Source organism: Amphiura filiformis, chromosome 6, assembly GCF_039555335.1.
Source record: "Amphiura filiformis chromosome 6, Afil_fr2py, whole genome shotgun sequence".
Classification (NCBI taxonomy): Eukaryota; Metazoa; Echinodermata; class Ophiuroidea; order Amphilepidida; family Amphiuridae; genus Amphiura; species Amphiura filiformis.
Window position 1 is genome coordinate 16,935,179 of NC_092633.1, and position 27,278 is coordinate 16,962,456.

At 36.7% G+C, this 27,278-nt stretch overlaps 1 protein-coding gene across 1 annotated transcript; it reads left to right on the forward strand.

Moving 5' to 3' along the window:
- On the forward strand, nt 1-27,172 carry LOC140155076 (ubiquitin carboxyl-terminal hydrolase 24-like). Its single transcript, XM_072177764.1, has 25 exons — nt 1-212; nt 2,745-2,836; nt 4,126-4,290; nt 5,331-5,408; nt 5,874-5,972; nt 6,077-6,190; nt 8,551-8,676; nt 9,591-9,806; nt 10,055-10,149; nt 10,351-10,489; nt 12,310-12,426; nt 12,573-12,820; nt 13,085-13,215; nt 16,093-16,231; nt 16,349-16,577; nt 17,084-17,160; nt 18,163-18,285; nt 18,585-18,816; nt 19,815-19,907; nt 20,526-20,619; nt 21,101-21,204; nt 22,892-22,999; nt 23,447-23,582; nt 24,104-24,249; nt 24,986-27,172. The coding sequence occupies exons 2-25, from the start codon at nt 2,816-2,818 to the stop codon at nt 25,172-25,174; spliced, it is 3,219 nt and encodes a 1,072-aa protein (XP_072033865.1). The 5' UTR covers nt 1-212; nt 2,745-2,815; the 3' UTR covers nt 25,175-27,172.
- Nucleotides 27,173-27,278: the final 106 nt, after the last annotated feature.

The window sequence follows — 27,278 nt, forward strand, 5'->3', positions numbered from 1 at the left end:
CAAATACGCAATAAACCTTTCGAGGTGAAACAACATATTTCGCAATTTTTCCCGATTAAACTGGGAATATACCGTGCCAGTCAACGCAATATGCAGGGCCGGGGAAGTTTGTAAATCGTCATAGCTCAGGCAATCACAAAGATTGTAATTGACTTGCTATGGTCATGTAGTATACACAAAAATGGTCTACGGAACGATTTACTGTTATATTGGTAAGTGTAATTCATATTTCCTGTGATTCACAAAATGATTATGTGTTTCAATATTGTGTCTGAAATATGCCGCCTAGGAGAGGGGAGTCGCGGGTGTTTGGGTGCATAATTGTGTGGAGGTAGGCCGGGGGGTATAGTCCTATCCATGGGTGTATAGTAGCACAATATCATAAACATATAATATGGCTCAAAATTTCTGAACGCTCGCCATTGAACAGATACGGTATACCGGTAGCATTCGCGTATATGGGGGAGGGGGGGGAGGGGAGGGGGGTAAAGCAGGGGAGGCAAAGGGAAGGGCGGAAGAAGAAGAAGGGCGGCAAAAAGAATTATTGTAGAAAAAAGGGCCAACAAAATTATAAAAATGGATACGTGATTTTGTTTTTATATTAGGCCTATTCCTGAAGACTGACTAACTTTTTACGCTAAAATGGGCACAGGCCTATATCAAAATGCCACTAAGTTATGACCCCCGTGAGTGATGTCAAATGAAAGAGAAAAAAATAAAGAACATAATAAAAATATTTTCCCACCCGAGGTGGCACTCATAATAAGCCCTGGGTCAATATTCAAATGGGTCCTTTTTTATGTCTCAAAATGCCAAGAAGGTATGTACCCCCGAGTTGTGTCAAATGAAAGAGAACAAAGTTAAGAATACAATAAAAATAATTTCCCCACCGGAGGTCACACTCCTCATAAGACCCGGGTCAATATTCCTATTTCATATTTCAGTCCTTTTCATATCTTGAAATGCCAAGAAGGTGTGACCCCCTGAGTGGTATCAAATGAAAGACAAAAGAATATAATTAAAATAATTTCCCGATTAAAATAATTTCCCGACCGACACTCCTCATTGAAGACCTGGGTCAATATTCATAATTGTGGGTCCTTTTCATATCTTGAACTGCCAAGAAAGTATGACCCGTACCGCTGAGTGGTGTCAAATCAAAGAGAAAAAAGAACTGATTATATAATTAAAATAATGTCCCCACCGGGGGTGACACTCCTTAGGTCAATATTCCAATTTTGGGTCATTTTCACATATCCCAAGAAGGTATGAATCCCCGGGTGACAATGGTATACCACAATATACTGCCGAAGCCATGGTTCAGCTTTGGTTCGGTATCCGATAACCGCTCTAGTGTGTTTTGCCTCTTCACCTTTTCAAACCATCGTAAAAAATTGGACCAACCCGTTTCGGGCTGTTGAAGGGGGCGGCAAAATTCACCTTTTCTCCAGCCCCCAAATACAAAATGGCCGCTTATATATAGGGGTGAAATTTTTGAAGTTGGTAAAATCTCGTTAAAAACCATACCAATGTATTCCTCTCATCATAAAGATTCAAAAAAGTATAGTTTGACCTATCTCCGATGTACAGATGTTGAGCTATAGTCCCAGGTGAAAAGACCCGGGGAAAAGGTCAAATGTCAAAATTTAGATTCAATAGGGGGACAAAAATTGAAAATTGATCTGATCCTGATAAAAATGGTCTCCGATTGCTCTGCTTGCAAAAACAATAAAAAAAAAAGAATAGTTTGCCATATCTCAGGTGGATTGTTACCTTGGTAAGGTGGCAAAAAAGTTCAAAATCCTTTGAACCCTGTTTACCCCACAAAATGTTAGTCCCCAATTTTGAAATGGCTAAATTTCGATGTAAAACGTAAAAATTGTCTAGACGCTCTTGAACGGATTCCGGAAACAGCACCTCCATTTGTGAGATTGTCGTCAGTGGTGCATGGATTGTGGCCGGCCGCTGAGTTAAAAGGTTGCCCTTGATTTAATGTAAGGGGGCTGGCACTTTCTTCGGAAGGGGGTGGGTCCCAAATATACTGTGGGGGTCATACATTTTGGAAAGAAATATGGGGGGCATAAATTTTGATGACCAAAATGTAGAGAGTCTCAAGATCATGTGTTTATTTTATTCAAAAAGATACAATACAATTTTAGCTATAGGGTGTAAGGTGTATCGGTAGGGGCAGATGATGGTGGATGCGATATCGCTATTTTTGACGTCGCCATTGGATTAACACATAATCATGAAATCTTCACAAACAATTCTAAATTTGTTATGTGGTGTCAAAGCAAAATTATCTTACTCTAAAACCGTTGGGGTTCTGCAAAGTACCCCACTGCAAGTATGTTAATTGTCCATTTATAATCGCTAACCGTGTATTGTGAATGGGGCTGTCAGCCCTGTATCTTCGCCAGCCTCGTACGTCCGTGTTGCGTGTCCTATGCCGCCTGGGTAGGGGGATCATAAACTTTTTGTTGCCGAATTAGGGAGGGGTCGCAATTTTATTGACGCCGACTTTTTGTAAATTTGGGACCTCCCTTCCGAAGAAAATGCCAGCCCCTAAGCCTATAATTAATTGTTTTTACCTGTTCCATGCAAATTATATTTAATTTAATGATATAATAATAATAATAATAATAATGATATAATAATAATAATAATAATAATAATAATAATAATAATAATAATAATAATAATAATAATAATAGTAATAATAATAATTTATCTTTCAACCTCAGTTTGAACAGCATTGAATCTGTGGACATGTATTTGGAACGCGTTTTCCTTGGCCTTGGAACACTATTTTCTGATGGGACAGTGTTTCAGTGTGGCAAGTATACTTTAATAAGAATAAACATACACACCATGCATATTGTTAAGTCCGGCACCGATCATTTTTACTCACCCTGTATCCCCTTTTATTTAAAGGCATAATGTGCGATATATTTTAACGATTGTTTTTTTTTTTCAAACCTGATATTTTTTTGTAATGTTTACAAATGTCCCCACTTACTGCAATTGGCCTAGTGGGGTGCGTTAGTAGGACAACAGAGCATTTTTAATTCAAGTCATTAATTCCCCCCCATACACTACAATTAAAGACATGTGGAATGGTTTGGCTACAAAAACGATTCTCTTATAAACCATCTATGCACAGTTTCCCCCTCGATACACTTGAGCACATAATTTCGTCCAAGCTAGCAGTGAATTGTCTCTATACAGTCTTTCATTACACTATACGGTTGAGTGCATAGCATCATTATGAGCTGTGTGAGCTTCTAGCTGGAAAATAGGGCTCTGCGATTGTTTTTTCTCAAAACCTCAAGTATTCCCTTTATCCAATCTGAATTTTTTTTATATCGAACGAAAGTTAACACTTCCCCCTAAAAACACTTTCTCATTAGGACAACAGATGACGCAATTCAATGTGAATTTTAAATGTCAAAACCTCAAGTGTTCCTTACAATATTTTATGTCATTAAATGAAAGAGCACACTTATAAATACTAGCCTCAGACAGATATTATTATTATTACTAGCCTCATTAGAATGAGCAATGGCCAATTCTCAAAATTGCAAATCTGTTCTTTCATTTCACTTAATTATTTCTCCTTAAAAATGACCAAAAATATTCCCGACAGTTGTAAGGTAAAGAATAATAAAATTAATATTACATCACATTTTCAGCTGATCTTCATCTCCCATTTCTTCGTGTTCTTAGAGACACCCAGTACAATTTTTTGATCGAAAATTTATGGCGCGGCCATCGCATTTGTTCAGAAAATTTGTGTTCCCCAACCGATACCCCCTTTTTTCTAGATATTTCTTTTTTCACGTTCCTTCCCAAATTTCCCCAATACATGCACCCCCAGTTTTGACACTTTTTTTATTATTATTAGGACCCATAAGAACTTCCCGTGCAATAATTGCTAGATAAAGATGCATAAAAACACATTTTTAACCATGTTGATACAAACAGTCGTTTGTCTATCTCCCTCTTCCTCCCAGGTTCTCTCCCTCTCTCTTCCAACATCTCTCTTTATACGAAAATAGTTGGCTTGTTGCTTATGTACAATGGTCCATGTCAACTAACTATATGAATCTCGTGGTTTTCTTTCAGGTGAGAACTAGACCCAATGAAAAATCCAAATTCAAAAAAGCTGACAAGATTTCATCCAATAAAGTGACACCAATCAAACCAGAAAGAAGTAGCCATTACTGTGAGGAAACAATGTCACGAAAGCGATCGCGGAATAATGGTAAAACGAAGAAACAAAAAAGAACGGTAAGATGTGACAACTTCAAAAAACAAAGTCTATGGCAGGGGTTGTCAACCAGCAGGGGGACATGGGCAGGCCCGTAACCAGGATTTATTTGGGGGAGGGCTGATTTTAAAAAAGTGGACCTTTTTTTTCTTCAAAATTTGCGCCTTTTTTCTCTGCGCTCGCAAATGGGACTTTTGGGGAGCGTCCGCCCCCTGGTTACGGGCCTGGACATGGGAGTTGGGCGGGAATTGCCATGCCCTTCCATGGAAATCAAATATAAGTACGCCTCTCAAATGAGGCCCTGTATACCTAGATAAAATTTGAACATAAACGTTATTTGTATGCTTAACCCATGGCTAGAATGGGATGGGACCAGGTTTGAGTTGAAAGTAAGACATCTCCTATAACAAAATACACGAGATATGTCAAACTATTCATTGTTTAAAATGTTGTTACAGGCATGGAACGTAGGCCCGGGTTGGGAGCCAGTTTTAGTACAGCGTGTATCTACAATCTTGGAAATAAGTCTTGGAACACTTTTTTTGTCCAGAATTAAAAACTGACACCCCATCTCCCTTGTGCAATGTTGGGAAATGCCAATGTCTTCAGCAGTTTTCCATAGTGTTCCAACATTGATTGATGGGGAGAGGGGAAGAGAAATTATTGTTGTAGATGTCATGTTTGTTCAAAACCAAAATACACGTCATTCCCATGATCATTGCAAATTCTGCACGGAATTACGACAACGTGTACCAAGTGTTCCAAGTACTTTTTTTTCCAAGATTGTAGATATCTAGGTATCTGCATAGATTGCATGTGATTTAGACCCACTTTAGAGCTTTTGGTTTGAAGTAACATTCAAGGGGAAAAGTGGACCAACTAGATATTCTCTTCATAATTTATCACCATATCTTTGGATGCACGTAGATGCTTTATGGGATGGGGTAAAAGCCATTGTGTTCAAGTAATTATTCTGACAAATGAGTCGGGTTGGAGCCCTTATATTTTTTTTTCTGATTATAAAAAAATAATGCTGTCAATATCGGTTTATTTTACACAGAAAAGCCCAGCAACAGCAAAAGTACGAAAGAAACCTAACCATTTTAACGATACCAATTCAAAGCACAGATCCAAACAGGTATGTCATAATTATTACGATTGGTCTCAAGTCTTTAATTTTCTCCTAAAATCATTGAACAAACACAGCTTTATTAATTCATTCATTAACAATGTCCCAGTTGTCCCTATCTCTACCATTTTTCACATGGCGTCTATCACGCATACCGGGACATCACATCATATCATTACATCAAATCCAAGAAATGTAGCTGACTATATAAATTTATCACTATCATGTTGAAATCAAAAGTCGTAGACTTCAGTGGCGTCGCCAGGACTTTTTCAGAGGGGCAAAATTTGACGAACATGGTCAAAAATGGGCTAAAAAGTACAACAAGGAGTAAAACTGGTAAATATCAGGGCGACAGCATCTCACGGGGAGGAGGGAGGTTGAAAGACTGCTCACGGAGATAGCTGCTCCTTGGCTACACCACTTGAAGGCGTATACTATATGTATCTTATATCTTGCCTTATTGCCTTCTAGGCTGTGACGGAGAAAGTAGAAAGTCCAAGACAATATCCTGATGGAGCATCTAGCTTAGATACTACAACATCTAGTTCCTACGTATCAAGTCATTTACCAGTAAGTTGATTGATAAATATATATACAAAAATCTTTCATTGCATGTATTATGTTTGGTTTTTCCGTTATAGCGTAGGTTACTTACAAATTGATTTGCCTTCTAGGCTGTGACGGAGAATGTCTCATCTGTCGACGTAGAAAGGCCAAGACAACATCCTCATGGAGCATCTAGATTAGATACTACAACATCTAGTTCCTACGTATCAAATCGTTTACCAGTAAGTTGATTGATAAATACAAAAATCTTTCCATGCATTAGACCTATGTTTTTTTCGTTATAGCTACTTACTAATTGATTGAGCGACGCGCCCCCTCAGAAGTATGACACTCTAGCGAAATGAAAGCCCAATTGAAGCCCTTTAGTGGACCAATTTGGTACAGTTATAGTGTACAGTTTGAATAAGCCGAAATTGGTGAAATGAAGGGCGAAGTAAAGCCATTCGCGAACAAGTTCTCATTATTATTTATTGTATAAATTATTGTCAAATGTCGGGTGTCTAAAGCAGAAACGAAAAGGATAACAGTAGTAAGAGGGTCTGTAGGGACGTCGCCACTTCCGGTCACGAGCTCAAAGGTCAATCAGGTCACTTCCGGGTCATGGGTTACGAGGTCAAAGGTTAAGATGTCAAAGAACACTTCTTGGTCAAGGGGGCGCAACACTAAATAAGCGTCCCATAGGATAACATGTGATTTCGGCCTACTTCGAGCGCCATTCCTTGCAGCCATGAAAAAAAAAAAAAAATAAATTTGGTATCAAATTAAAGCTCTGTTTCTGTAGATTCCAAAACTTTTGTCGGCATATATCGATGACCGTTGACTTTTTTTCGCTATTTCGCGGTGCAACAAATATTGCCTAAAAATACACTAAACTCACGACTCGCATTTCAAAATCGGAAGTTGTCTTAATCCGCCACAGAGAATTGCTTTTGAGATAAAATGTCCGGTTTTTTCTGCATGTTATCATTGAAGACACTTCTCGAATTCATATGAGCTGATATTGAGTGATTTAAAGTGAACATGTCGGTAGATATGGTCGCTACAATCTCATATTCACTATGGACTATATTAGGCGAATTCTTACATAAAATGCGTAGTGATTTAGTGTTGCGCCCTCTCAACGGTCAACCGGAAGTGAAAGGTCAATCGGAAATACCGCCATTTTGAAAGGTCAACCATAAATGACCTTTTACTATGCCGGTATTTTTGATTGACTTTTGACCACTTCCGGTTGACCTTTGACCAGGAAATTGCCGGACCTCGTGGCCCATGACCTGGAAGTGACATGGGTGACCTTTAACCTCGGTTAACCTTTGACCTCGTAACCCGAATCGGAAGTAGGGACGTCACTACAGACCTTCTTACTACTGACGACTTGTTTATGCATACGTAGGGGGTGTCTGAGGGGATGTTCCCCCTGGATAAGTGAGAAACTTTTGCAAAATGAAGGCACAATTGAAGCCATTTGGTGGACCATTTTGGCACTATTATTGTGTACAATTTTAGTCTGAAATATCCAACAATGCGTTAAGGGGGGTACTACACCCCTGGCCAATTTTGTGCCTATTTTTGCATTTTTCTCAAAAATTATAGCGCATTGCTGACAAGTAAGATATGTATTTTATAGGGGCAAGGATTACAACTACTGCACTGAAAATTCAGCAACTCAAGGCAAGTAGTTATTGATTTATTGATCAAATATTGGTTTTCCCTAATTTTTGACCGTAACTCCACAACTGTTGTATGTGTTGAAATAAAATTTCCAGTGCAATAGTTGTAGCCCTTGCCCCTATAATATAAATATCTTACTTGTGTGACCAAAGCGCTATAATTTTTGAGAAAAATGCAAAAATAGGCACAAAATTGGGCAGGGGTGTAGTACCCCCTTAAATGAATTCTTAAATTGAAGCCATTCGGGGACAAGGTTTCAATATTATTGTATAATTATTGCTTTAAACATATAGTCTTGGGTGTCCAAAGCAGAAGCAAAAAGGAGGATTTGGAAAATTGAAGCCATGTGGTGCATCATTTCTACACTTTCTTCAGGGTCTAGAATAGTAAAGTGATTATTTATGTTCATCCTGACATGTGACACACAGCACATTATCAATCATCACCAATCAGTTACATTTATGTCATAGCGCCAAATTCATTTCAAAATGTTCAACGGCGCTCAATAGCTCAAACACTAACTGCTGATAAGCATCCTGAAATAGATGGCTCTTCCGGAGCTTCTTAAACAGTTCAAAACATAGGCGTAGATCCCGGGGGTAGCGGGAGCAATAAAAACCCACAATATTTTACCAGGGGGGATGGTCCATACAATCATCCCCCAATGTTGACGCCTCTGACCAAATGAACCTCATACCTGGCCATTTTAGCCCCCAAAGTGCCAATTTCTTTTGCGAATATATTCCACTTTTGCACCAGATTTCATCATTTTAGCTTCAGTAAAGCAAAATTTAAGCAAAAATTAGCATAAAATTATAATGACTCGAGCACTATTATAGAGGATTTCGGAAGTAACTCAATCACAGGTCCCAGCTTATAAATGATCACTTTTTATGTATATTTATCACAGACACTCCAAACAGCCAGAATCAATACGCAATATCAAGGAAGACATGTGGGTTTGAGGAATGGTGGAGCAACTTGTTATATGAACTCTATCATCCAACAGCTTTATCATACACCTGAAATCAAGCAGGTGAGTAAAGCAATAGGCCCAAGATCTTATTGTTTCAAATATTATTCCCGGAAAGAGCCCACATTTTGGATTTCGCAGCTCCAAAAGACCCCCTAAATTTGACCAAAATAAAGCTCCGAAAGACCCTTGATTTTGATAATTTCAGCTCTAAAAGACATCTAAATTGCTCATTCCTCACATCACTTTTTTCAGGCGATTTTCAACTAGAAAGTCAAGGAAGACCCTTGATCTTTACTTTTCGCAGTCCCAAAAGACCCCTTTTGCTTGTTCGCAGCTCCCAAAGACACCCTTTAACCGGTACGCCGTCAGCTCCCAAAGACCCATATACCTCAAATTCCGGGGGCGCACACCCACCAAAGCTTTATGATGAGAAATGCAAAGGCGAAATACTCAATTTCAAAGTGTTGACAATCTAGATGTGGATCTAGGATAGTAGTGGAAGGACGCACTTCTAGATAATGATGACATCAATTGTCTCCTCACAGAGCTAGCTAGAGCTGAAGCACTGAGGGGAGGTGACAATATCAAGGGCCATGTCAGGCATGTGACAAATTGCAAAAGTATTTCACTCATGCATTACTTCAAAAGATCTACAATAATCCGTGTTCATGCATCAAGCAACCAGGGTGCCCTATAGACCAGAACGACACTGTACCGAGCAAACACCATGGTGAGGATAACGGAGGGCTTCGAATGAATACAAATTCCCTTGGTATCTAAAGAAATGTTTTCCACATTGCGACAGACCTACGACGACATTTCCAAGACTGTGAGCTACTGTGGTCATTGCCAAGAGGTGACCAGCTGCTTATTACCATACCGTTGGCAGCCAAGTTGTTCAAGTCTTTATCATTAATTGATTAGATATTAAGGGCACATTTTATTTTAATGCTTTTACTTTTTTACCGTGATAGGTTGTGTGCACACGTGCAATTTCAAAAGCGCGCCAAGAAGTTCTGCAACAAATCCATAGGATATTTCGTGCATTACAAACAAGTTCGACTGTTGTCACTCCAAGAGACTTCTGGAATGTGTTTAAACTATGGGGCCAATCAATCAATACTTGTGAGCAACAAGACGCGTATGAATTCTATACAGATTTGGTTAACCAATTGGATGAATGTCTGAAGGTAAGAATGGAAAATGATTGTTTGGTCAGGTATTACAATTGAATATGCGTTTGCTGCATTACGAACATATTTTTTTCCCAAAATAATGAATTTTGGTGATACTAATTTTCCAGAGGGAGGTTGTTTTTAACAGTCAATATCATTTAGAAAAAAATAAACTCAGGTTGTGAGCGAAATAAACCATAGAAGTTGATATTTATTGTCCTCTTACTTGGAAAAGTAAGCAAGCTGTTTTAATTACATTTCAGAATAACGACCAACCTGAAATATTCAAGGCTACTTTCCAAGGAGTACTATCAGATGTATATCAATGTCAAGACACCAGTTATGGATGTAATCACAGGTAGATGCATGGAAATTATGGGCCAACCAGATCTTGTATGTAACCGGAATTTGTAATTGTTTCTTACGAACCTTCTTTAGCTAAAAAAAAACATTCTTACTTCTAGCACTTTCTTATTCTCGGGTTTTATGGTTCTGTTTCTTCAATGGTATTACGATGCATGGTGTTTAATATTTTACGACTCCTTTTTCTTGTTATCAGATTTGAAAGGGAAGAGGAGTTCTATGGACTCACTGTATCGGTAAAATCATCCAGTCTCGAAGCATCCTTATACCAATTGATTGAAGAGGTAGAACTGAAAGACGACAATGCATATCTTTGTGAACTATGCTCAGAAAAGGTAGGTTATAATACAAACATAGAGATAAACTACCAAATGAAAAGGTGAGATTATCGCTGGGTAATTTGTATTTGTGTTAAAATTGTGTTGGTCAGAACTGATATGCCTTTAAAAATGTGAATGTATTGTTTATGTACTGTTACCAAGTTAATTATCGGATTAATCGGAAAGAAGTATCAATTTCTTGTTCATGTGTTGTTTTTTGCCCAGGTAACTATCGGAAATTAGTATTATTGTATTAACACTATGCTCACAGTTTCTGGGAAACGTTCAAATTGTAATTAATTGAGTCTAGTCACCCCCCAAAAATCACTTTTGGGTAGATGGAATTACCGACGTTACAGCCAAGTGTGGATGACCCAGGGTCGTCCGAGGTTCAATTCGAAATACTTCTTCACGCCTTCATCATGTTCATTACCTCGCGCTTAGACAATGTAAATGTTCTACTAAATGGAATTAGGAAACTTCAACTTGTACAGAACTCTGCCGCACGCGTTTTGACAAATACTCGCAAATATGATCATATTACACCCATTCTTATGAACCTGCACTGGCTTCCCGTACGTGAAAGAATTGTATTTAAAACTCTTCTTCTCACATGGAAAGGATTAAACAACATTGCACCTTCTTACATCACGGACCTTCTTGTCCCATACACACCTGCACGCACTCTTAGGTCTTTTAAAAATTCCACGATCTAATTTTTCTCAGGGAGACCGTGCTTTTTCTACTGTTGCACCAAAACTTTGGAACTCGCTTCCCTATAATCTGAGACAATCAATTTCTGTTGATCACTTCAAATCTGGACTCAAGACTTTCTTATTCAATGCTGCGTATAATGTCAGTGTTTGATTTATCATGCTTTTATACTGCTCTGTATTTTTGTATTACATGTATTAAGGATTCATGTTGATTGTATTTTGTATGAAATTGTATTGAGCTAAGCTGATTTGTTTTAATCAGCTATACTTTTTTGTTAACTCTGTTTTCATGTTTACTTGTACGTGTATCTTGTTTTTTTGCGCCTTGGATTAGATTTAATGTCCTAGATAAATGGCGCATTATAAATGCTTATTTATTATTATTAATAATTGGCGAGGAAGTTGCTTGATGACCCGATTCCACCCATGTGACAAATTAACTTGACGGAACGCACCAACATTTGAGTATGTGTTTGGAGAATGCATACTTCAGTCATGTCAGTTATGTCAGCAAGTTTCATCAGCAATGCCATGGTTGTTAGATAGGCTACATAGTCCACTGTATTGCCTATTACTTCCAACTTGCACATGGAGCGATTTGAACAGGTTGCCTTGTCATCTTACTCCAGTTCGCCTCTGTCCAAATGGTACCGATATGTCGATGATACCTGAGTTATAGTCAAAACCACAGAACTTGGCAACTTTTTCGCGCATATCAACCATGTAGACGATAACATTAAATTTACACAAGAAGGTCTGATAGACAATAAACTTGCTTGGTTGCTGTCAACATGGTCAACCAATATCGCATTCTCTCAGTATCAGTGTTTCGGGTCAACTTCTTCGCTGATTGACCTCGGATGACCTTAGGTCATCCACCCAGCTGAAGGCGAAAGGTTTGGGCTGCAACATCGGAAATTCCATCTTGACCAGATCAATTAATACACAGATCCTGGTTTATCGCCAGGATCGGTCATTAATAAATTTAGTATCTGTACCGGTGCACCTTGAACTGTGGTATTACCTACAACTATCGGTAATACGTTTAATGTACATGTAATTTGTATTACCTAATCAACTGAAGAAGTGTGAATGTATTAATTGTGTCATTTACCATAGAGAACAGCAGTGAAAAGAACCTGCATACAAACACTGCCATCTGTGCTGACAATACAACTCAAGAGATTCAGACATGATGCCTATGGAAGAGTGGTTAAGACTAACAACTATTTCACTGTAAGTGTAACCTATGTATCATGTCAACTATGTCAACTTTATATTAATCATAATAAAGTCATAAACTTACAGCTTTAGTACTCCTTTACAAACTACCTTGTCTTGTTTGTTCATATTGTGCATCCATTTCTTCGATTTTATTTTAGTTTCCATGGGTAATTGACATGGCACCATATACGCAATACGGTCTTTTACACCGCAACCAAAGCAGCGCAGAGTACTTCCAAGACCAAAGTTTACAGGATCCTCTTCCAGGTGCTACATGCGCATCATACTTCCCAACAACCGAGGATGATGTTGTACCTGAACCTCAAGAGTACAGTCTAGTTGGTGTCGTTGTCCACAGTGGAAGCGTACATGGAGGTCACTATTATTCCATCATCAGAGATAGAAGGTAAGTAACACATTATGATGCAGCAGCTGTGGATGTTTTAACACTGCCAATTCGAGAGGTCATAATAATAATAATAATAATCATCATCATCATCATCATCATCATCATCATCATCATCATCATCATCATCATCATCATCATCATCTGATTCACCTGTATTAGCTTTTATTTAGATTTTGTCGCGATCATATTGCCATCTTGTTGTTGTCGATCAGTTAACTTATCATCAATCACTGATTCCTCATTGTCTTTTCTTGATTCCAGAGATGGAGATTTATCTGATCCTACTCATGCCAGATGGATAACATGCAATGATTCTGTAGTTAGTCAACATCGCATGAGTCAGGAAAGTCTCAAAGCGGAATGCTTTGGTGGAAGTTACAGGAATTACGCATGTAAGATATATTTTCTTTTACGATGACAAAGCTATCATAGTACACTACACAATAGTATTGATATCTATAAGCTTCAACTTGGTTCTTTTATGTTTCAGTTTTATAATGGTCTACTCCCTCCTGATCTTCTTCATGACAATTTTTTCAACATTGATGTATTTGCTCACCCCTATAACACCAGACATGCTAATGAGCCATTCATCATTCCTACTAAATCTGTTCTTGCTGGTAACACCTCTAAAACCAGAGGACCACTTCTCTGGAACTCTCTCCTCTTAACATCAAACACTCTGTATCACATGTTGCCTTTAAAAGCAGGCTGAAAAAATGTTTCATCGGTGAATATGATTTGGCATAGACACTACATGTTTACCCTCGAAGCTTTACGGTAGTTGCGCTTGATTTTTTAATTCTACTTAGCTGCTATCCAATCTTTGTATTGTGTTCCCCTGTGTTCCCTTTGTGTGCTTTAATTATCCTCTACTGCTTGCATTCCTACAATAGTAGCCACCGAACTTCACATTAATACTGCATCATCAGAATCATCATCAGAAACCGTAGGCGTTTGTTTCCATTATGCTCTTGACGTAATTAGTAGCTATGACCTTCACTATTCTTCTCTTTCTCTTTTCTTTTTCTTCCCCTTCATATCCCTTTCTCTTCTTTTCTTTCTTTTTTTTTTGTGTATGTGTATGTTTGTGTGTCAATGAGGTCTCTGCACCTCACGCCCCGCGTTTAGCAGAGTCCTCGTCAATCATCTCTTTTCCCTCTCAATTTCCTTTGCTCAACAACCTAGTTTAGAATTGTATTACTATACTTTGTATTTATTGTATCAATGACCATTTAAAATGTATTCTGATAAGCATGCATTATTATGTTGTTGTATTTATTTATATTATACTGATATAATTGTTACTAATTGATTGTATCGATATATTATAACATTAATTATTGCCTCATATTTCATATTAATTTTGACTATTCATTATATCAATGATCATTCATATATTTTGTATAATCTAATGCTTGCTTAATCTTGCTTAATAATTAATCATGCAGTACTATATTGTATTATCATTATTATTATTATTTGTGTTATTATTATTATTATCATCATTATATTATTATTATTATCATTACTGTCATTTAAAATGTAGTCTGCTTAAGCATGCATTATTATATTACTGTATTGACTTACATTATATTGATTTAATCGTAAGCTTGATTATACTATTGATTCCTGATTGTATTTAATATTCTAGCTCTATATATTTTGTATTACTTTGTTGGCTTTTATGTATTACATGCATTTTGATGAAAATAAAATATGAATGAATGAATATTGCAACATTGCTGAAAAAAGATGAATTCCGCAAACTGTAAGTTGAACATTGATCCAATATCCTGCCAATTTTACATTTTGTCAAATTTAAGTTGCAAATAAGTAAGATTATTATGCTAATAAATGAGATGGAATGTGTCACTTGTATTGACATCATGCGCTTATTCCAGTGCTACAATGGCTGAAAGACGGAAATCCGTTTGAATGCAGAGACGTAGAAACTTAGTACACAAAATGTTCAGATGCCTTTGCAATGGTCACCAAATGGTTTAATTCTCGTGATTCACAATACAATGCGCCGCCAACGGTTGTGCTTGCTAGTGTTTTTTTTTACCTCCAGGGACGACATCTCCTTCCTAGCACCCATTGGGTTTTACGCGAGTGTGATAATAATAATGCTGAAAAATCCGTGTGATCAATAAATCGAAAATGGATCTACTACAATTATGGTAGACTGCTGTTTAGTGTACATTCGCATGTAACATAATTATATTGACATTTAAACACACAATGACATGTTCCTGTGTGGTATTCGTATTACGCGAGCTTTACTAGATCTCGATGATGCACTGGGTATTTTGGCCTACTGCTGGAGGCGCATCGTATTATGAATCGACCGAATTGCTTCTTGCAAGGTATCAGGAATATGGTGGTTGGATGGAAGAAGTTACCAGCCTTAGCAGACAGCTCCTTCAAGGTCTGGGGGACTTAGAAAAAAGAAAGGTCACGTGGCTACCCAATAAGGCACCGGATGACCTTGAATTGCACCAAATACATTGTCTTATGTGTTCATTACGTGTTTAAATGCCGTTATGTCATTTATGAAGTTACCACGTGACCATATTATTGCAATTAAAATTCCCGCATCCCCCAATCCTTGCTGCCATCTTTTACTGTTATTTTCTTCCAATTACCACTTCCGTGCAAATTTCTTCGGTCACCATTTTCCTGATACCTTGCAGAAACTAATTAAAGCATTTGGCGACCATTTTAAAGGCATCGGGACATCTTGTGGACTAAAGTTTCGTCGCCATTGTAAGCCCTGTAATGGTGCGCATGATATCAACACATATTTCATTCCATTTGTTATTAATTTTACTTATTTCATGCAAAGAACATTTCCATCCTGAACGTCATGTGAAATCAATAGGATATTAGATTAATGTTCAACTTTGCTGTTTGTGGAAATCTTCTTTTTCATCAATTTTACAACACTGTTCCAAGACACTTACATGAATTGGCAACAAAGTTTAGAAATCGGTTCCAAATTTGGTTATGGTAATAACCATAATTACATTAATAAGCATGTTGAATCAAGAAAATGGCAACTCAAAGCTACAATTATGCCATCAGGTATGGCTTATTCAAAATAAATGTTACTGGCGTGACAAAGAATACGAAAAAAGGAGCGTATACCATTTATTTTCCAGGTTCTCTTTGGAATGAAAATTGTCCTGTATTTATATTACATATCCGTTACGACTTTATCAATTGTATTTTGTCGACTAAATGTTAGAACAATTGTTGTGTTTTAGGGTCTACGGAACGATCAAGCAATGCGTACATTCTTTTCTATCAGAAGATATCCAAAACGGAGAAACGCAGCCATGAAAAACCGATTCGTCAGAATCTCACCCTACCGCCAATACATGATTCATCACTTGACAATAAAAAGTAAGTCAGTAAGGGTGCAGTGCACATAGACAATTCTCATGCCCAATATTAAAAGCTGCTGAAAAGTACATACCTTTATAAAATCACTCCGTCTGTATCACGTATTGCTTCTTATAGGGGTTTGTCTCAAAGACAACAGACACAGACATCTGAACAATCCCCATCAACATCATGTGATGGATACAGCACACCACCAGAGTATATGCAGCACGACATTCTGGAGACACAAACGCTGGAAAAAATGATGGAAGCTATCAAGACGGAGAAGCTAGAAAGATTTTTTGAGTATAGAGGTATTGTCAGAAAAGACCGTTTGAAAGTCATTAGAAAGGCTGCTTATGATCAGGTAGGATATTTCAAGAACTTCAGTAGACATTCTACATTTTAAGCTAATTGAATCACCATAGGAACGTGTTGCTGTAAACCATAACAGATTAAATACAGTTTCATTGACATTGTTTTACGTGAGTGAACGTATCTCAATTGATTCTATATGCACAAGGTTGGAGATGTCTTATGTATAAGGAATTAAGAAAATAAACGAGAAGATAAACATTTTAAAAACTTAAGTATTACTATAATCAAATATACCCATATATTGTAATAAGAGATAAGTTAGAACTGCTAGTAGAAGAGCAGAAAGTATGCATCAGCCACTGCCTGCTAATTGTAATAGACTCCTGCTTATCAGCTTTTGCCAGCTTTAGGACAAAATTGGACTTCTACAAACAGGCAACAAACAAGCAAATGCTACCTAAAATCAGTGTTGTAAGAAACTATCAAAAGAGATGTACGGTATTATAAATTACGTTTATACATAGCCGATATCATTTTTTGTATATTTCTGTTCAGGACGTGAGTTCAGAAGACAAAGCCAAACTTCTAGAATACATGCTAGATACATTCTTCCGACTACAAGGTGGAGTAAGGTATATGTACGTTCAACATAAGTGTATTTTTTAGTTATGTCCCTTAAAACATTAGCAGGAGACAAGGCCGTGATAAATAGTTCTTTAGGCCCTCTCCTGGAATCATCAGTAGATAATTTCTCTGAGGTGGACGATGATGAAAGGTGTATAATGAAAGACAGATAAAAAAACTAAATCGCGTCTGACGTCAGGGTAAAGGCGCGCCGTGATTGGTTTCCGACCTGCGCAGTACATCATTTTCTGTCTACATGTAGTTGTCAGAATTTTGTCTTTCACTATAGGTGAATATTATAACTTGTGTTCTATCAGGAAACGTATGATGCATTATGGGAAAGGAATGTGAAAACACGTGTACATTCAATTTGTATGTACCTATGAGGTACTGTATATAATATTTTTCTATAAACCGTTGACGAGCGCGTCCTACACTGATGATGCAACATTCGGTGTTGCAAAGACAGAGCTAACAACTTTGCACATACGGCGCAAAGTTCATTCATAAAATTTTCCACTCAGCAACAGCAGACCGCCTCGCCAATCAGAGTACACTAAAATACGCTCTCGAGCTCTCGTCACTGTTTACTGGAAAAGATTATACGGTTTACCTTTAAAAGTCTAGACAAATTGACATAGGCGCCATTTTGGGGATGAGAGTTCAGAGGACAATGTTTAAAGGTTAAGTCACTAGGCTCTTCCTAAATTATTATTCACGTGTGTTGTAATTATTATATAGGTACAAAAATAAATGTGTTAACTGTTTTCCAATTACTAAATACAAACTACAGTTTACGAACTATTCTATATTAAATTGATCAAAAATGATGGTGACTTTTGATGTATCGATGCGGCATATTTAAATCAATTGTTTGTGGCGTATTGTTTCGACATTTCCTTTTAATCATGAACTTCTCATTGTTGTTGCCTCTACCTTTAGACAAATTGGGTGTTACCTGATATTATGTAACCCATCTTATTCTGTTTCATTTCAATAATTGTTTACAGAGATCAACTTAAAGATATGTTGGAAGAATGGAGCGGGACCATCAAATGCCTTGTTTCTCGCAGTGAACCAGCATGCAAATCTGCCCTAGAGTACTTCATTAGCCATATGTCTGGTCTGATTGTGTAAGTCATCGAAAAGAATATGGCAATTTTGTTTAGTATTGTTTGTACTATTTATTTATCATTTAAAAATAATGTTTTACAAAACTGCAAAACCTGTTTGCTTTGGATACAAGTGCTTTTGTATTTTAATTAAGACATGTATTGTAAGACATCGAAAATGCACAGCGGTCCTTTTAAAAGCGCTAATGTTAAAAATAGGTTTTAAAGTTGAATGTCATATGAAGAGACACCCAGAATATGTCACTTTGTTTAAACTATTTAGCTTACATATTGGTTATCACTTTTTTCTGAATTTTTAGACCATATTTCCTAGAAGATCCCGATGAAAATATCAGAAATGTATGTGCTCGCATGATTTCCTACACACTTGAGCACTTCTTCCAACATCACAAGACAACTCAACTAGGTACAACACAACATCTTGACATTGTTGTTGACGACTTGTTATCTTTGCTTGACAACGACAAAATATTGGATAACTGGCAAACCTGTAATCAATTCTTGTCGATACTCTACAGGTATTTGAGCTTTGTAAGTATAGTTACAATTTATTGCATTTCTTAATGCTATTTTTTGTAAACATGGTAAACGAATCCATTTATTTTGATTTCTAGTTTTAGTCTGATCAACAGTATTGTCTCCCTTTTTTTCCTTCCGAAAAGTGTGGGTTCGTACCAAATATGAATTAGTTGCAATTGGATAATGTAGTTTTAGTCGCTGGTTTGCGAGTGTTTATTCTTGAGACTCACTCACAGCACGTGGAATTGGATCGGAATTCGGATTTTGTTTTCGCTCATTTTTTCCCCAAAAGAAAGTGTTCGGAATCATGTGTCGATATTGCTCGTGGTATATCAAAATTTAAGATTTCCCACTCACTTTGATATACTAGCAGATTTGTTTACAAAATACGCCTTCCAGTTTATACACTTATGTGGCCTCGGCTCAATCTATGATGTGGGATGTGCAGATTTCCAGCCACAGGGAGTGTAATTGCGTGTTGGGAAAACGTATATTTCTTGCGAACATTTCTTCAAAGACATTTTGCACGTATAAATCAATAGGGCAAAATCGTCTCAAATTTAAATATTCTTGAAAGGATTGATATTAATATACGTTGCAAAAATAGTTATTTGTGGTTGGAAAAATCGTAAATTTACTAAGTGTGTAACTTACTACATGTACCGTAAGATGAGAAAACGATTATTTTCTACAAAACGATGATAGTGCATTTGGTATGACTCCTTCGCTAAGTGAGCGATCTTACGGTCTCATTAATTGAAAGGTTTCACACTTTTATTTCTTTCATTATTGTTTCTTTATTTTGTTTCATACTTTATAAGTATTTCGCTGGTCATATAAATTACCGAATCGCGCGCTTTATCATACAGAACACGCATACAATAAAGGGCGGTTGCACTCGTGGCGCAACAGCATAAATAAAAAGCACTGCCGTCACCATACCAAACTCGGGGTGAAAGTATAGTTGTAACGTTCTTGACTTTTTTTTTTATTTTCGCTGTCGAATTTAGGCCCCATCGTGCATCCAGCAAGTTCTAAGTCATGATGCATTTAGGCGATTGATGGCATTTTCTCTCCGGATTGCTGACATCAAAAACCAGGAAGTAAGTGTAGAGGACCCTTGTAGGTTTTTAACAATACTTTAAGTTTCTGCTTTATGAACTCCCAAATAGGACCCCTACTTTGTTGAGATTAGCCTACAGGCTGATTTGTTTTGTATTTTGGAGGCAAATTATTGCTTTAAGATGCAACCAAATGCAGAAACAGAATTCATTATGTAGCATAAAATCAAGACAAAAGATTTAATGAGGTTTACTTGCTAAAACAAATCGACCCATAAATATTACAACTATATAGACGATCAAAGTGTGAATACTGTCTTAAACTATATAGTATTTTAAAAGTTGTGGCACTTTATAAATCACATGATAGCAAATCACTTATAGTAGGTGTTTGGTACCTAATGAGTTCCCAAAATGTACTTTACTTCACCGTCTAGAAGTACATTCCCAAAATGTACTTTACTTCACCGTCTAGAAGATGACGTGGAAGCCGGGCGTGGAAGTTGAAATCAAATTGGTACGGCATTCCGCAAACTCTCCATTGTTTTATACGAAATACAAAATGCACAATAATCTTACTTATTTGCAAATGTATAACATTGTAGAATACAACACTATGGTCGGCCTAATGTGCAACTATTACGTCTTGATTTTTATTAGGAGTACGATAACTTCAAGGAGACAAGAAGATACTTGCACTCAATGCTTGCAACTCTAATCCTACATTCTGATGTGTCACCACTGAGAGACATAGGTTTGCTTGTTTCGATGTTTGCTTTAATTTGAAATCGTATAATCACTGTAAAGTTTGTTCACATCACATTTTGGAAAAACAACCTTATGGCATCACGAGGCTTGTGTCCGGCAGTCTGTCGGAGGGGGGGTATCCGTCAACAAATTTATCTTCGGACGACCTATCTGGGACCTCGAAAGCACTTAACGGGACCTTAAACATCAACAGTCTGCTCATCATCCTCTTTATCATCAAATATCATCATAATCATCATCATCATCATTTAAAATATCAACCAGGTGAATCACTGTGTGATTGACCTCGGATGACCCTAAATCAGCCACCCAGCTGAAGGCCAAAGGTTTTGGCTGAAACGTCGGTGATTCCATCTAACCAAAAGTGATTTTTTCTAGTTGACCAGATTTAATTATCAACTAATTAATCAACCAGGAGAGTTAAAGCGATCAAGGGCTGACATCTGTATTTTTTAATTGAATTATAGAAACCACAGGGTCTGCTGAGAAGAATGATGATCTTTTTGAGATGTCATGTGACATGAAAAGTCTGTTGACAAGTGACAGAGATTACGTTCTGTATATCAAAGAGGTAAGGAAATGTAGCAATATACCTTGGTATTTGATAAGAGATAAAGGAAGCATGTACATGTAGTAATAAAGATAGCGATGAGCCGATGCATGCGAAGATGGTTTTTGGGAGAAGAAAACAAAGAGATTGGTATAATAAATGTTCGTTTATACATCGCGTGAGACTGGTCAGTGATGCGTTGATTACCTCAGTGAAATATGAATTGTCCAATATATATCTTTACTTCAAAGTCGAAGCTACAAAATAGGCTGAATGACATTTGAATTTGCTGGCCAAAAATGTGATATTTTTGACCTTTTTCTGGTACCACTTTCATGGAAACGAAAAATTACAACAAACATCGGTAAAACTGACGATTTACAAGGAATTTCAATACTCAAAAGAAAACGGTTTTCAGCCTATTTTGCACAAAAATTAGTTCTCGTCTCAAAAGGCAAAACAAAAGAATGCGTTTTATCTGTAATTTTTCTATCCAGTGCGGAACGTTGTTTCTATGATTTCGTACCACGACAAAAGAAGTACAGTACATACATCTGACACATAGAATACATCCTTTTAGCCTGACACGGAAACGTAATAGATGGTCTATAATATTTTAACAATAAACTCGGGGTCAACTGCTCATTCGATTCATAATGATCTACAATCAGTCACCAAGCCGCGAATTATCGATTTGCAATCAATCACATATAAAGCACTGTCCAAAAGTAACAAAATGTTCTACGCGGTTAAGGGCTGGGGTATAAACGTTTGGACAGTATTTATTTTGGGACATTAGAGCACATCAGACATATCGAATTGCATTCTGAATACGAAGAATGTCATTCTGATATCAAATAATTTTGATTTTTTGAAATTCGCAATTTAATACACATTTTATGGCAAATCATTAAAATTGATATTTTTGATATTTAACAGTACTTGAAGTAAACTTTATAAATCTGATGATTTATACTTAAAGTGTACGTAGGTGGGATGAAAAGCCGACGATCAATTGAAAACTTTGACCTTTCGTACTGAAGATATGGATTTTTTTTCCCAAAACACCAAAAAAAAATTAGGTCTTTTTGGGAAAAAAATCCATATCTTCAATATGAAAGGTCAAATTTTTCAATTGACCGTCGGCTTTTTCTCCCTGCTACATACACTTTAAGAATATATCATTAGATTTATATAATTTACTTCGAGGACTGTTATATATCAAAATTTGAAAAATATCAAATTTTTATAATTTGTCATAAAATTTGTATTATATTGTGATTTTAAAAAATTAAAATTATTTGATATCAGAAAGACATGCTTCGTATTCAGAATGCAATTCGATAGGTCTGAGGTGCTCTCATGTCCCACAAAAAATACTGTCGACACGCAATAAACGCTCATTTTGGATCCCTTAATAGCACTATTTAAATCATAAGCGACCACTAACTATGGATTGAAGGTCTCTAGATGTACCTGGGATGAATCAGGGTTATACCGTTAGGTGGCGATATTTCAATCGCGCAAAGATTATTGTTGTAGAGCCAATGACAGTCAAGGACATGTGCCGAATTGGTTCAAAATAGTTTTGTGCTGTTTATCTGGTTTACTTATGGGTACGTTAAGATTGTCATTGAATTTTAAAAAGGCATAAATAAAGCATTTGCTTCAAAAAGTAAATTGGTCGTCTGGTGTTTTTCTTTTTTAGGCAGTGCAAACGTACTATGAATGTGGAAGCAGACCTGTTTCCGATATGTTGCAACATCTGTCATTCTGTAATACTAACTTTTCTGTGGCTGCGATTACAGAAATCATGGTATGTAATTACATTTACACACATTCGATATAATATTACTGACAACATAGTCATTAAATGCCATAAATGGTCATTTTGAGAAATGTTAGTGTTAGTTTTGTATGGTCACTTTGCGACTTGAGGATTATGAAATACATCATGACACCCTGTAGATATTTGGTTTGTTGTGGATTGTCTAGGGTGTGCGCTCTTGTTGTTAAATGGTTATGGAATGATGTGGGGCCGTAGTGGTCAGCGACAATCTGTAAAGTGTGCTGAGGCTTGTGGATCAACGTCTAGGCGTTGTGCCTGGCGTAGCAGAATATAGCAGAATACCCTGCGCAAACAATAGGATTATCTTTAATAGCATGACATCAAAAAATGTTTCATTCAGTTTGAACAAGTTCTATTGCTTTTACGATTATTAACTAATACTATAGGCGACTTTAATTTCCATTTACCTTTTAGTGCCAGATAGCAACATGTCCACTAGCAAAGCAAGGACATGCACTTTTCAAGTTGCTTAAACAACTTTTGCTGATTGAAGACTGTTTATTGGAAACCAGAGTAAAGTTGGTTCTTGACGACAATAACGGTTTGCTTGGTAAGTGTTTTTGTTTGATCAGCTCCAGTGTGACTCGTTTGGTATAACATTTTAATACGTCTTGCGGCAAAATCCCGAACGGTAAGAATTTCTACACATTCATTATTGTCCATATTTTAATGGAATTTTGTTAAAATTTTCGTTTTTTCCTTCGTTCACATACTTTACATCAAAATGGTTTACTTGCAGAATCTCTAACATCGCAAGATGTAGACTTCTACGTAGTCCACTTGCCCATTGTGCATACATCTGGCTATTACATTAAGCATAAAACTCCGATTTGTATTAATTTGTGTACAATTGATAGATTTCCACATCTGATCTTTTCAGTCCGTGTACTCCATCTGTTTGTTAGCTTTCCAAGTAACAACTGTTTTTTCGTTCATTGTATCTTATTTGTTTACTGTTTAAGACGTAGTTATCTTATATCATTTGAGATTTGACACTTTAGCTTTACGTTAGTAGTTCTCACGATGTTTCATTTGCGAAGAATGACTTTTAACTAAATTATTTAATTGCAGGAATAATCAACAGATGCAAATATTCCGACCACTGGCGTTCATATCGATGCATCAGATGTTTAATGGACTTATGGAAAAGCGTCCCTATAGTGAAGAAGTGTTTGAAATTAAACTGGTGGCAGTCGGCTAAAAGATGGCATGACCGGGTAAGAGTGACACATTGCTTAACAATTTAAAGCAATTATCTTTAATAATGGAATTACATTATATAATAAAACAATGAAACATAACAGTATTTTGAAGATTACTGAGCAACTTATTGGAATCAATGAGTGTGTAACTGTGTGAAAAAATTGTAAGAAAAATGTTTAGTGTTGATAGTGTTTCAAAACATGATGATACACTGCAAAAATTGTGTCTTACCTAAGGACACTATTTTAAGATGCGACTTTGAAGTCACTTTTTAGCCATGTCCTTATACAAGTCATGTCTTGCATGGAGACATGGCTTGTTTAAAGACAGGACTTTGAGCTATGTCCTTATCCAAGACATGACTAGCTACAACACATCAACAAAGTATGTAGCTAGCCTTAAGTCATGTCTTAATTATAGGATCAGAATGGGACATGTCTTACTTCATGTCCTAATTAAAGACACATTGTTAAATAAGTGACTTCTAACAAGTCACTAATCCTTCGAGTCGTGTCTTATCGCAATTTCCTATGTCTCTAAACTAGACATGACCCATATGCTTAAAGTCATGACTAACCACAAGATACGTGGTTATGATATGTGACTTGCCCAAAGACGCTAAATTAAGACATGTCCTCTGAAGACATGTCTCCATGCTAGACACAATTTTTTGCAGGGTATAAATTTGATTCTTGATCTCAAAGCTCAAGGTGTGTTGATCAAAAAACATGCTATTTTTCTGGTTTTCAGGCTCCAATATCATTTTCAAGTTCTCAGGAGAGAACTGAAAGCGACGACAAGATGGAACGCAACATAGAAAGTCTAACCAAACTGTCTTTACACGATACCCCAGCATCGGAAATCTCAATGACTGGAAGAAATTGCACTATACAACAACGTGAAGAGTATGGATTCAGCATGAAGATTAGCAATGTGTAAGGACGAAGGGAGAAAGAAATAAGCTACAGAAAACGAAAGGAATATTAATTTATTCGTTGGATGTGCGCTTGCAATGTAAAAGAAGTGCATGAAAGCGGCGAAGGACGTCGAAGATATTGGTCCGTACCGTATTCGAATTCAGCTTAGAACTTCATATGGAATACTACCTTTACTTGCATCGTTGTACAAAATCAGCGAATATAATTATGCTTATCTCAATACTACTCTCTATATCTTATCTCAGTACACTTTTTCTCCAAGTGTCATCGGTATTGTGACGTGCATCACAAAAAAGATATAGTCGTAAAAAAGAAAGGTTTTAATCTTTCTTTTTTCTATTTTTTTAAAAAAGGTAAAAGGGCAAAAGAAAGACAAACATACAAAGCAAAGGCATCTCTGGCCAAGTATTTGCCAGCTAAGTGGTTACATAACTTCCTGGTAACTGGATCACGCACCTTTTGGATTTGATATGTCATAGACTTTGTGTTGCGATCATTTCGATCGTGGTGCAGAACTCAATAGCGTGATCCAGTTGATATAGTGATAATCGGATTTCACATAACACTTTGCTTGCGTATTAGTATAGGTCCATTTGAGACAATTAATTTTTCGTACCGCTAATTCCAATGAATCAAATGTGACGTGTCATGTCAAAAGGAGACACTTTTGGGCAGGATCGTTAATGGAGATATAGCCAAAAATCTGCCCGGGGTCATTTTTTCACAATTTAGGTTTGTTGCGAATTTGTGATGTTATTAATGTTTACAATATTGTCTGATAGTTTCAGACCGGAATGTAACTGGCATCTGGTATTTTTTGAGACATTTTTCAAGGTAATTCCTACTCTCAACATTGTCAACAATATTTTCAAAGGCCGATATCTCAATTTCCAATTTTATAATACAATAACTTACGAACTCAATATCTGCGCTTAGAAATGTCCGATTTTATTGGAGAAAACGGCGTTGTGGAGCAGAATATCTCTTTATTTAAGAAATGTAAAAACCTCAAAATTGATAACCTGCCCAAAAATATCTCCTTTTGACATGACACGTCACAAATGTTCATGAAGGGTTCACAATCAAAATCAAACAAACTAGGTACCGTAAGTCACTTACTTTGCGCTATTTTAACTTGCAATTTAAACGAATTTAACCATTAACAATGAAGTATATTTCGGATTATCTCAATTTGAAAAGGATCACAAGACGCCATAAACATGCCTAATGAGAAATCCGAATGAATCCATTGTGTGTGCACATACTGAACGCTTTGCATGGTCAAGCCACAGGACACCCATTATAATTATTTAGAGCGTAATTGAAAGAGTATACTTTATATTCACAATCAAGGTATCCAAATACGCGGATTTCACTAACATTTACGACGCATGGTTTTCATTTAACCCATCGTAAGTCCGAACCTAACATAAGAGTGTTTGGGACTTACAATGGGTTTAGGACGCGTCGCAACTGGTCGGGTGGTATATAGTGACGTGACACTCCTTTTGTATTGAGTTCGAGTGTTAATTTTCCAATGGAATAATTTCCCTTCACTGGAGTTGTATGAGCAACAGCGGACAGAAGTGTCGGCTCCCTGATTTACAAATAATCTGATCTAAAATGTCGCCAACATTTCGCATTAAGAGTACAAATTATTTCCATGAGGGCTCACTTGTTATAGCGCACACTAACAGTAGCTGTTCTCTTCGAAGTAATGATTCAGCGAAGTAGCAGGTTTTTCATTATTTTCTTGCAAAGATAAATTTTTATTTTTAGTTACCTTAATCCTCCGAAGAATGTTAAGATAATAGTATTTCGATGCTCTGAAATTGTTTTCCCAAATCGTTTAATTAATTAAGGAGGCTGTGTACTCTCAGACATGCATGTAGTAAAAGTGCAATAACTTTGTAATTATTCGCGCAAGACATATAAAAGTATACATTTTATGAAGGCAAGACATCAATAAATCTTAATATAAATACAGATTTGGGGTAAAAACAACAATTATGAAGAAAATCACAAAAAGTGAGTTTTTGGCAATATTTGTTAGGTACATCATAACAAAAAATACTCTTTCCAAAATATTTTATTTTGTTTTAGCT

Bases quoted from the DNA above. Each gene is read 5' to 3' on its own strand.
- LOC140155076 (XM_072177764.1), top strand. From the start codon at position 2,816: ATGGGACAGTGTTTCAGTGTG. The intron at 16,232-16,348 runs GTAAGTCAGTAA...TGCTTCTTATAG, and splicing joins TCATCACTTGACAATAAAAA to GGGTTTGTCTCAAAGACAAC. The intron at 23,583-24,103 runs GTAAGTGTTTTT...ATTTAATTGCAG, and splicing joins CGACAATAACGGTTTGCTTG to GAATAATCAACAGATGCAAA.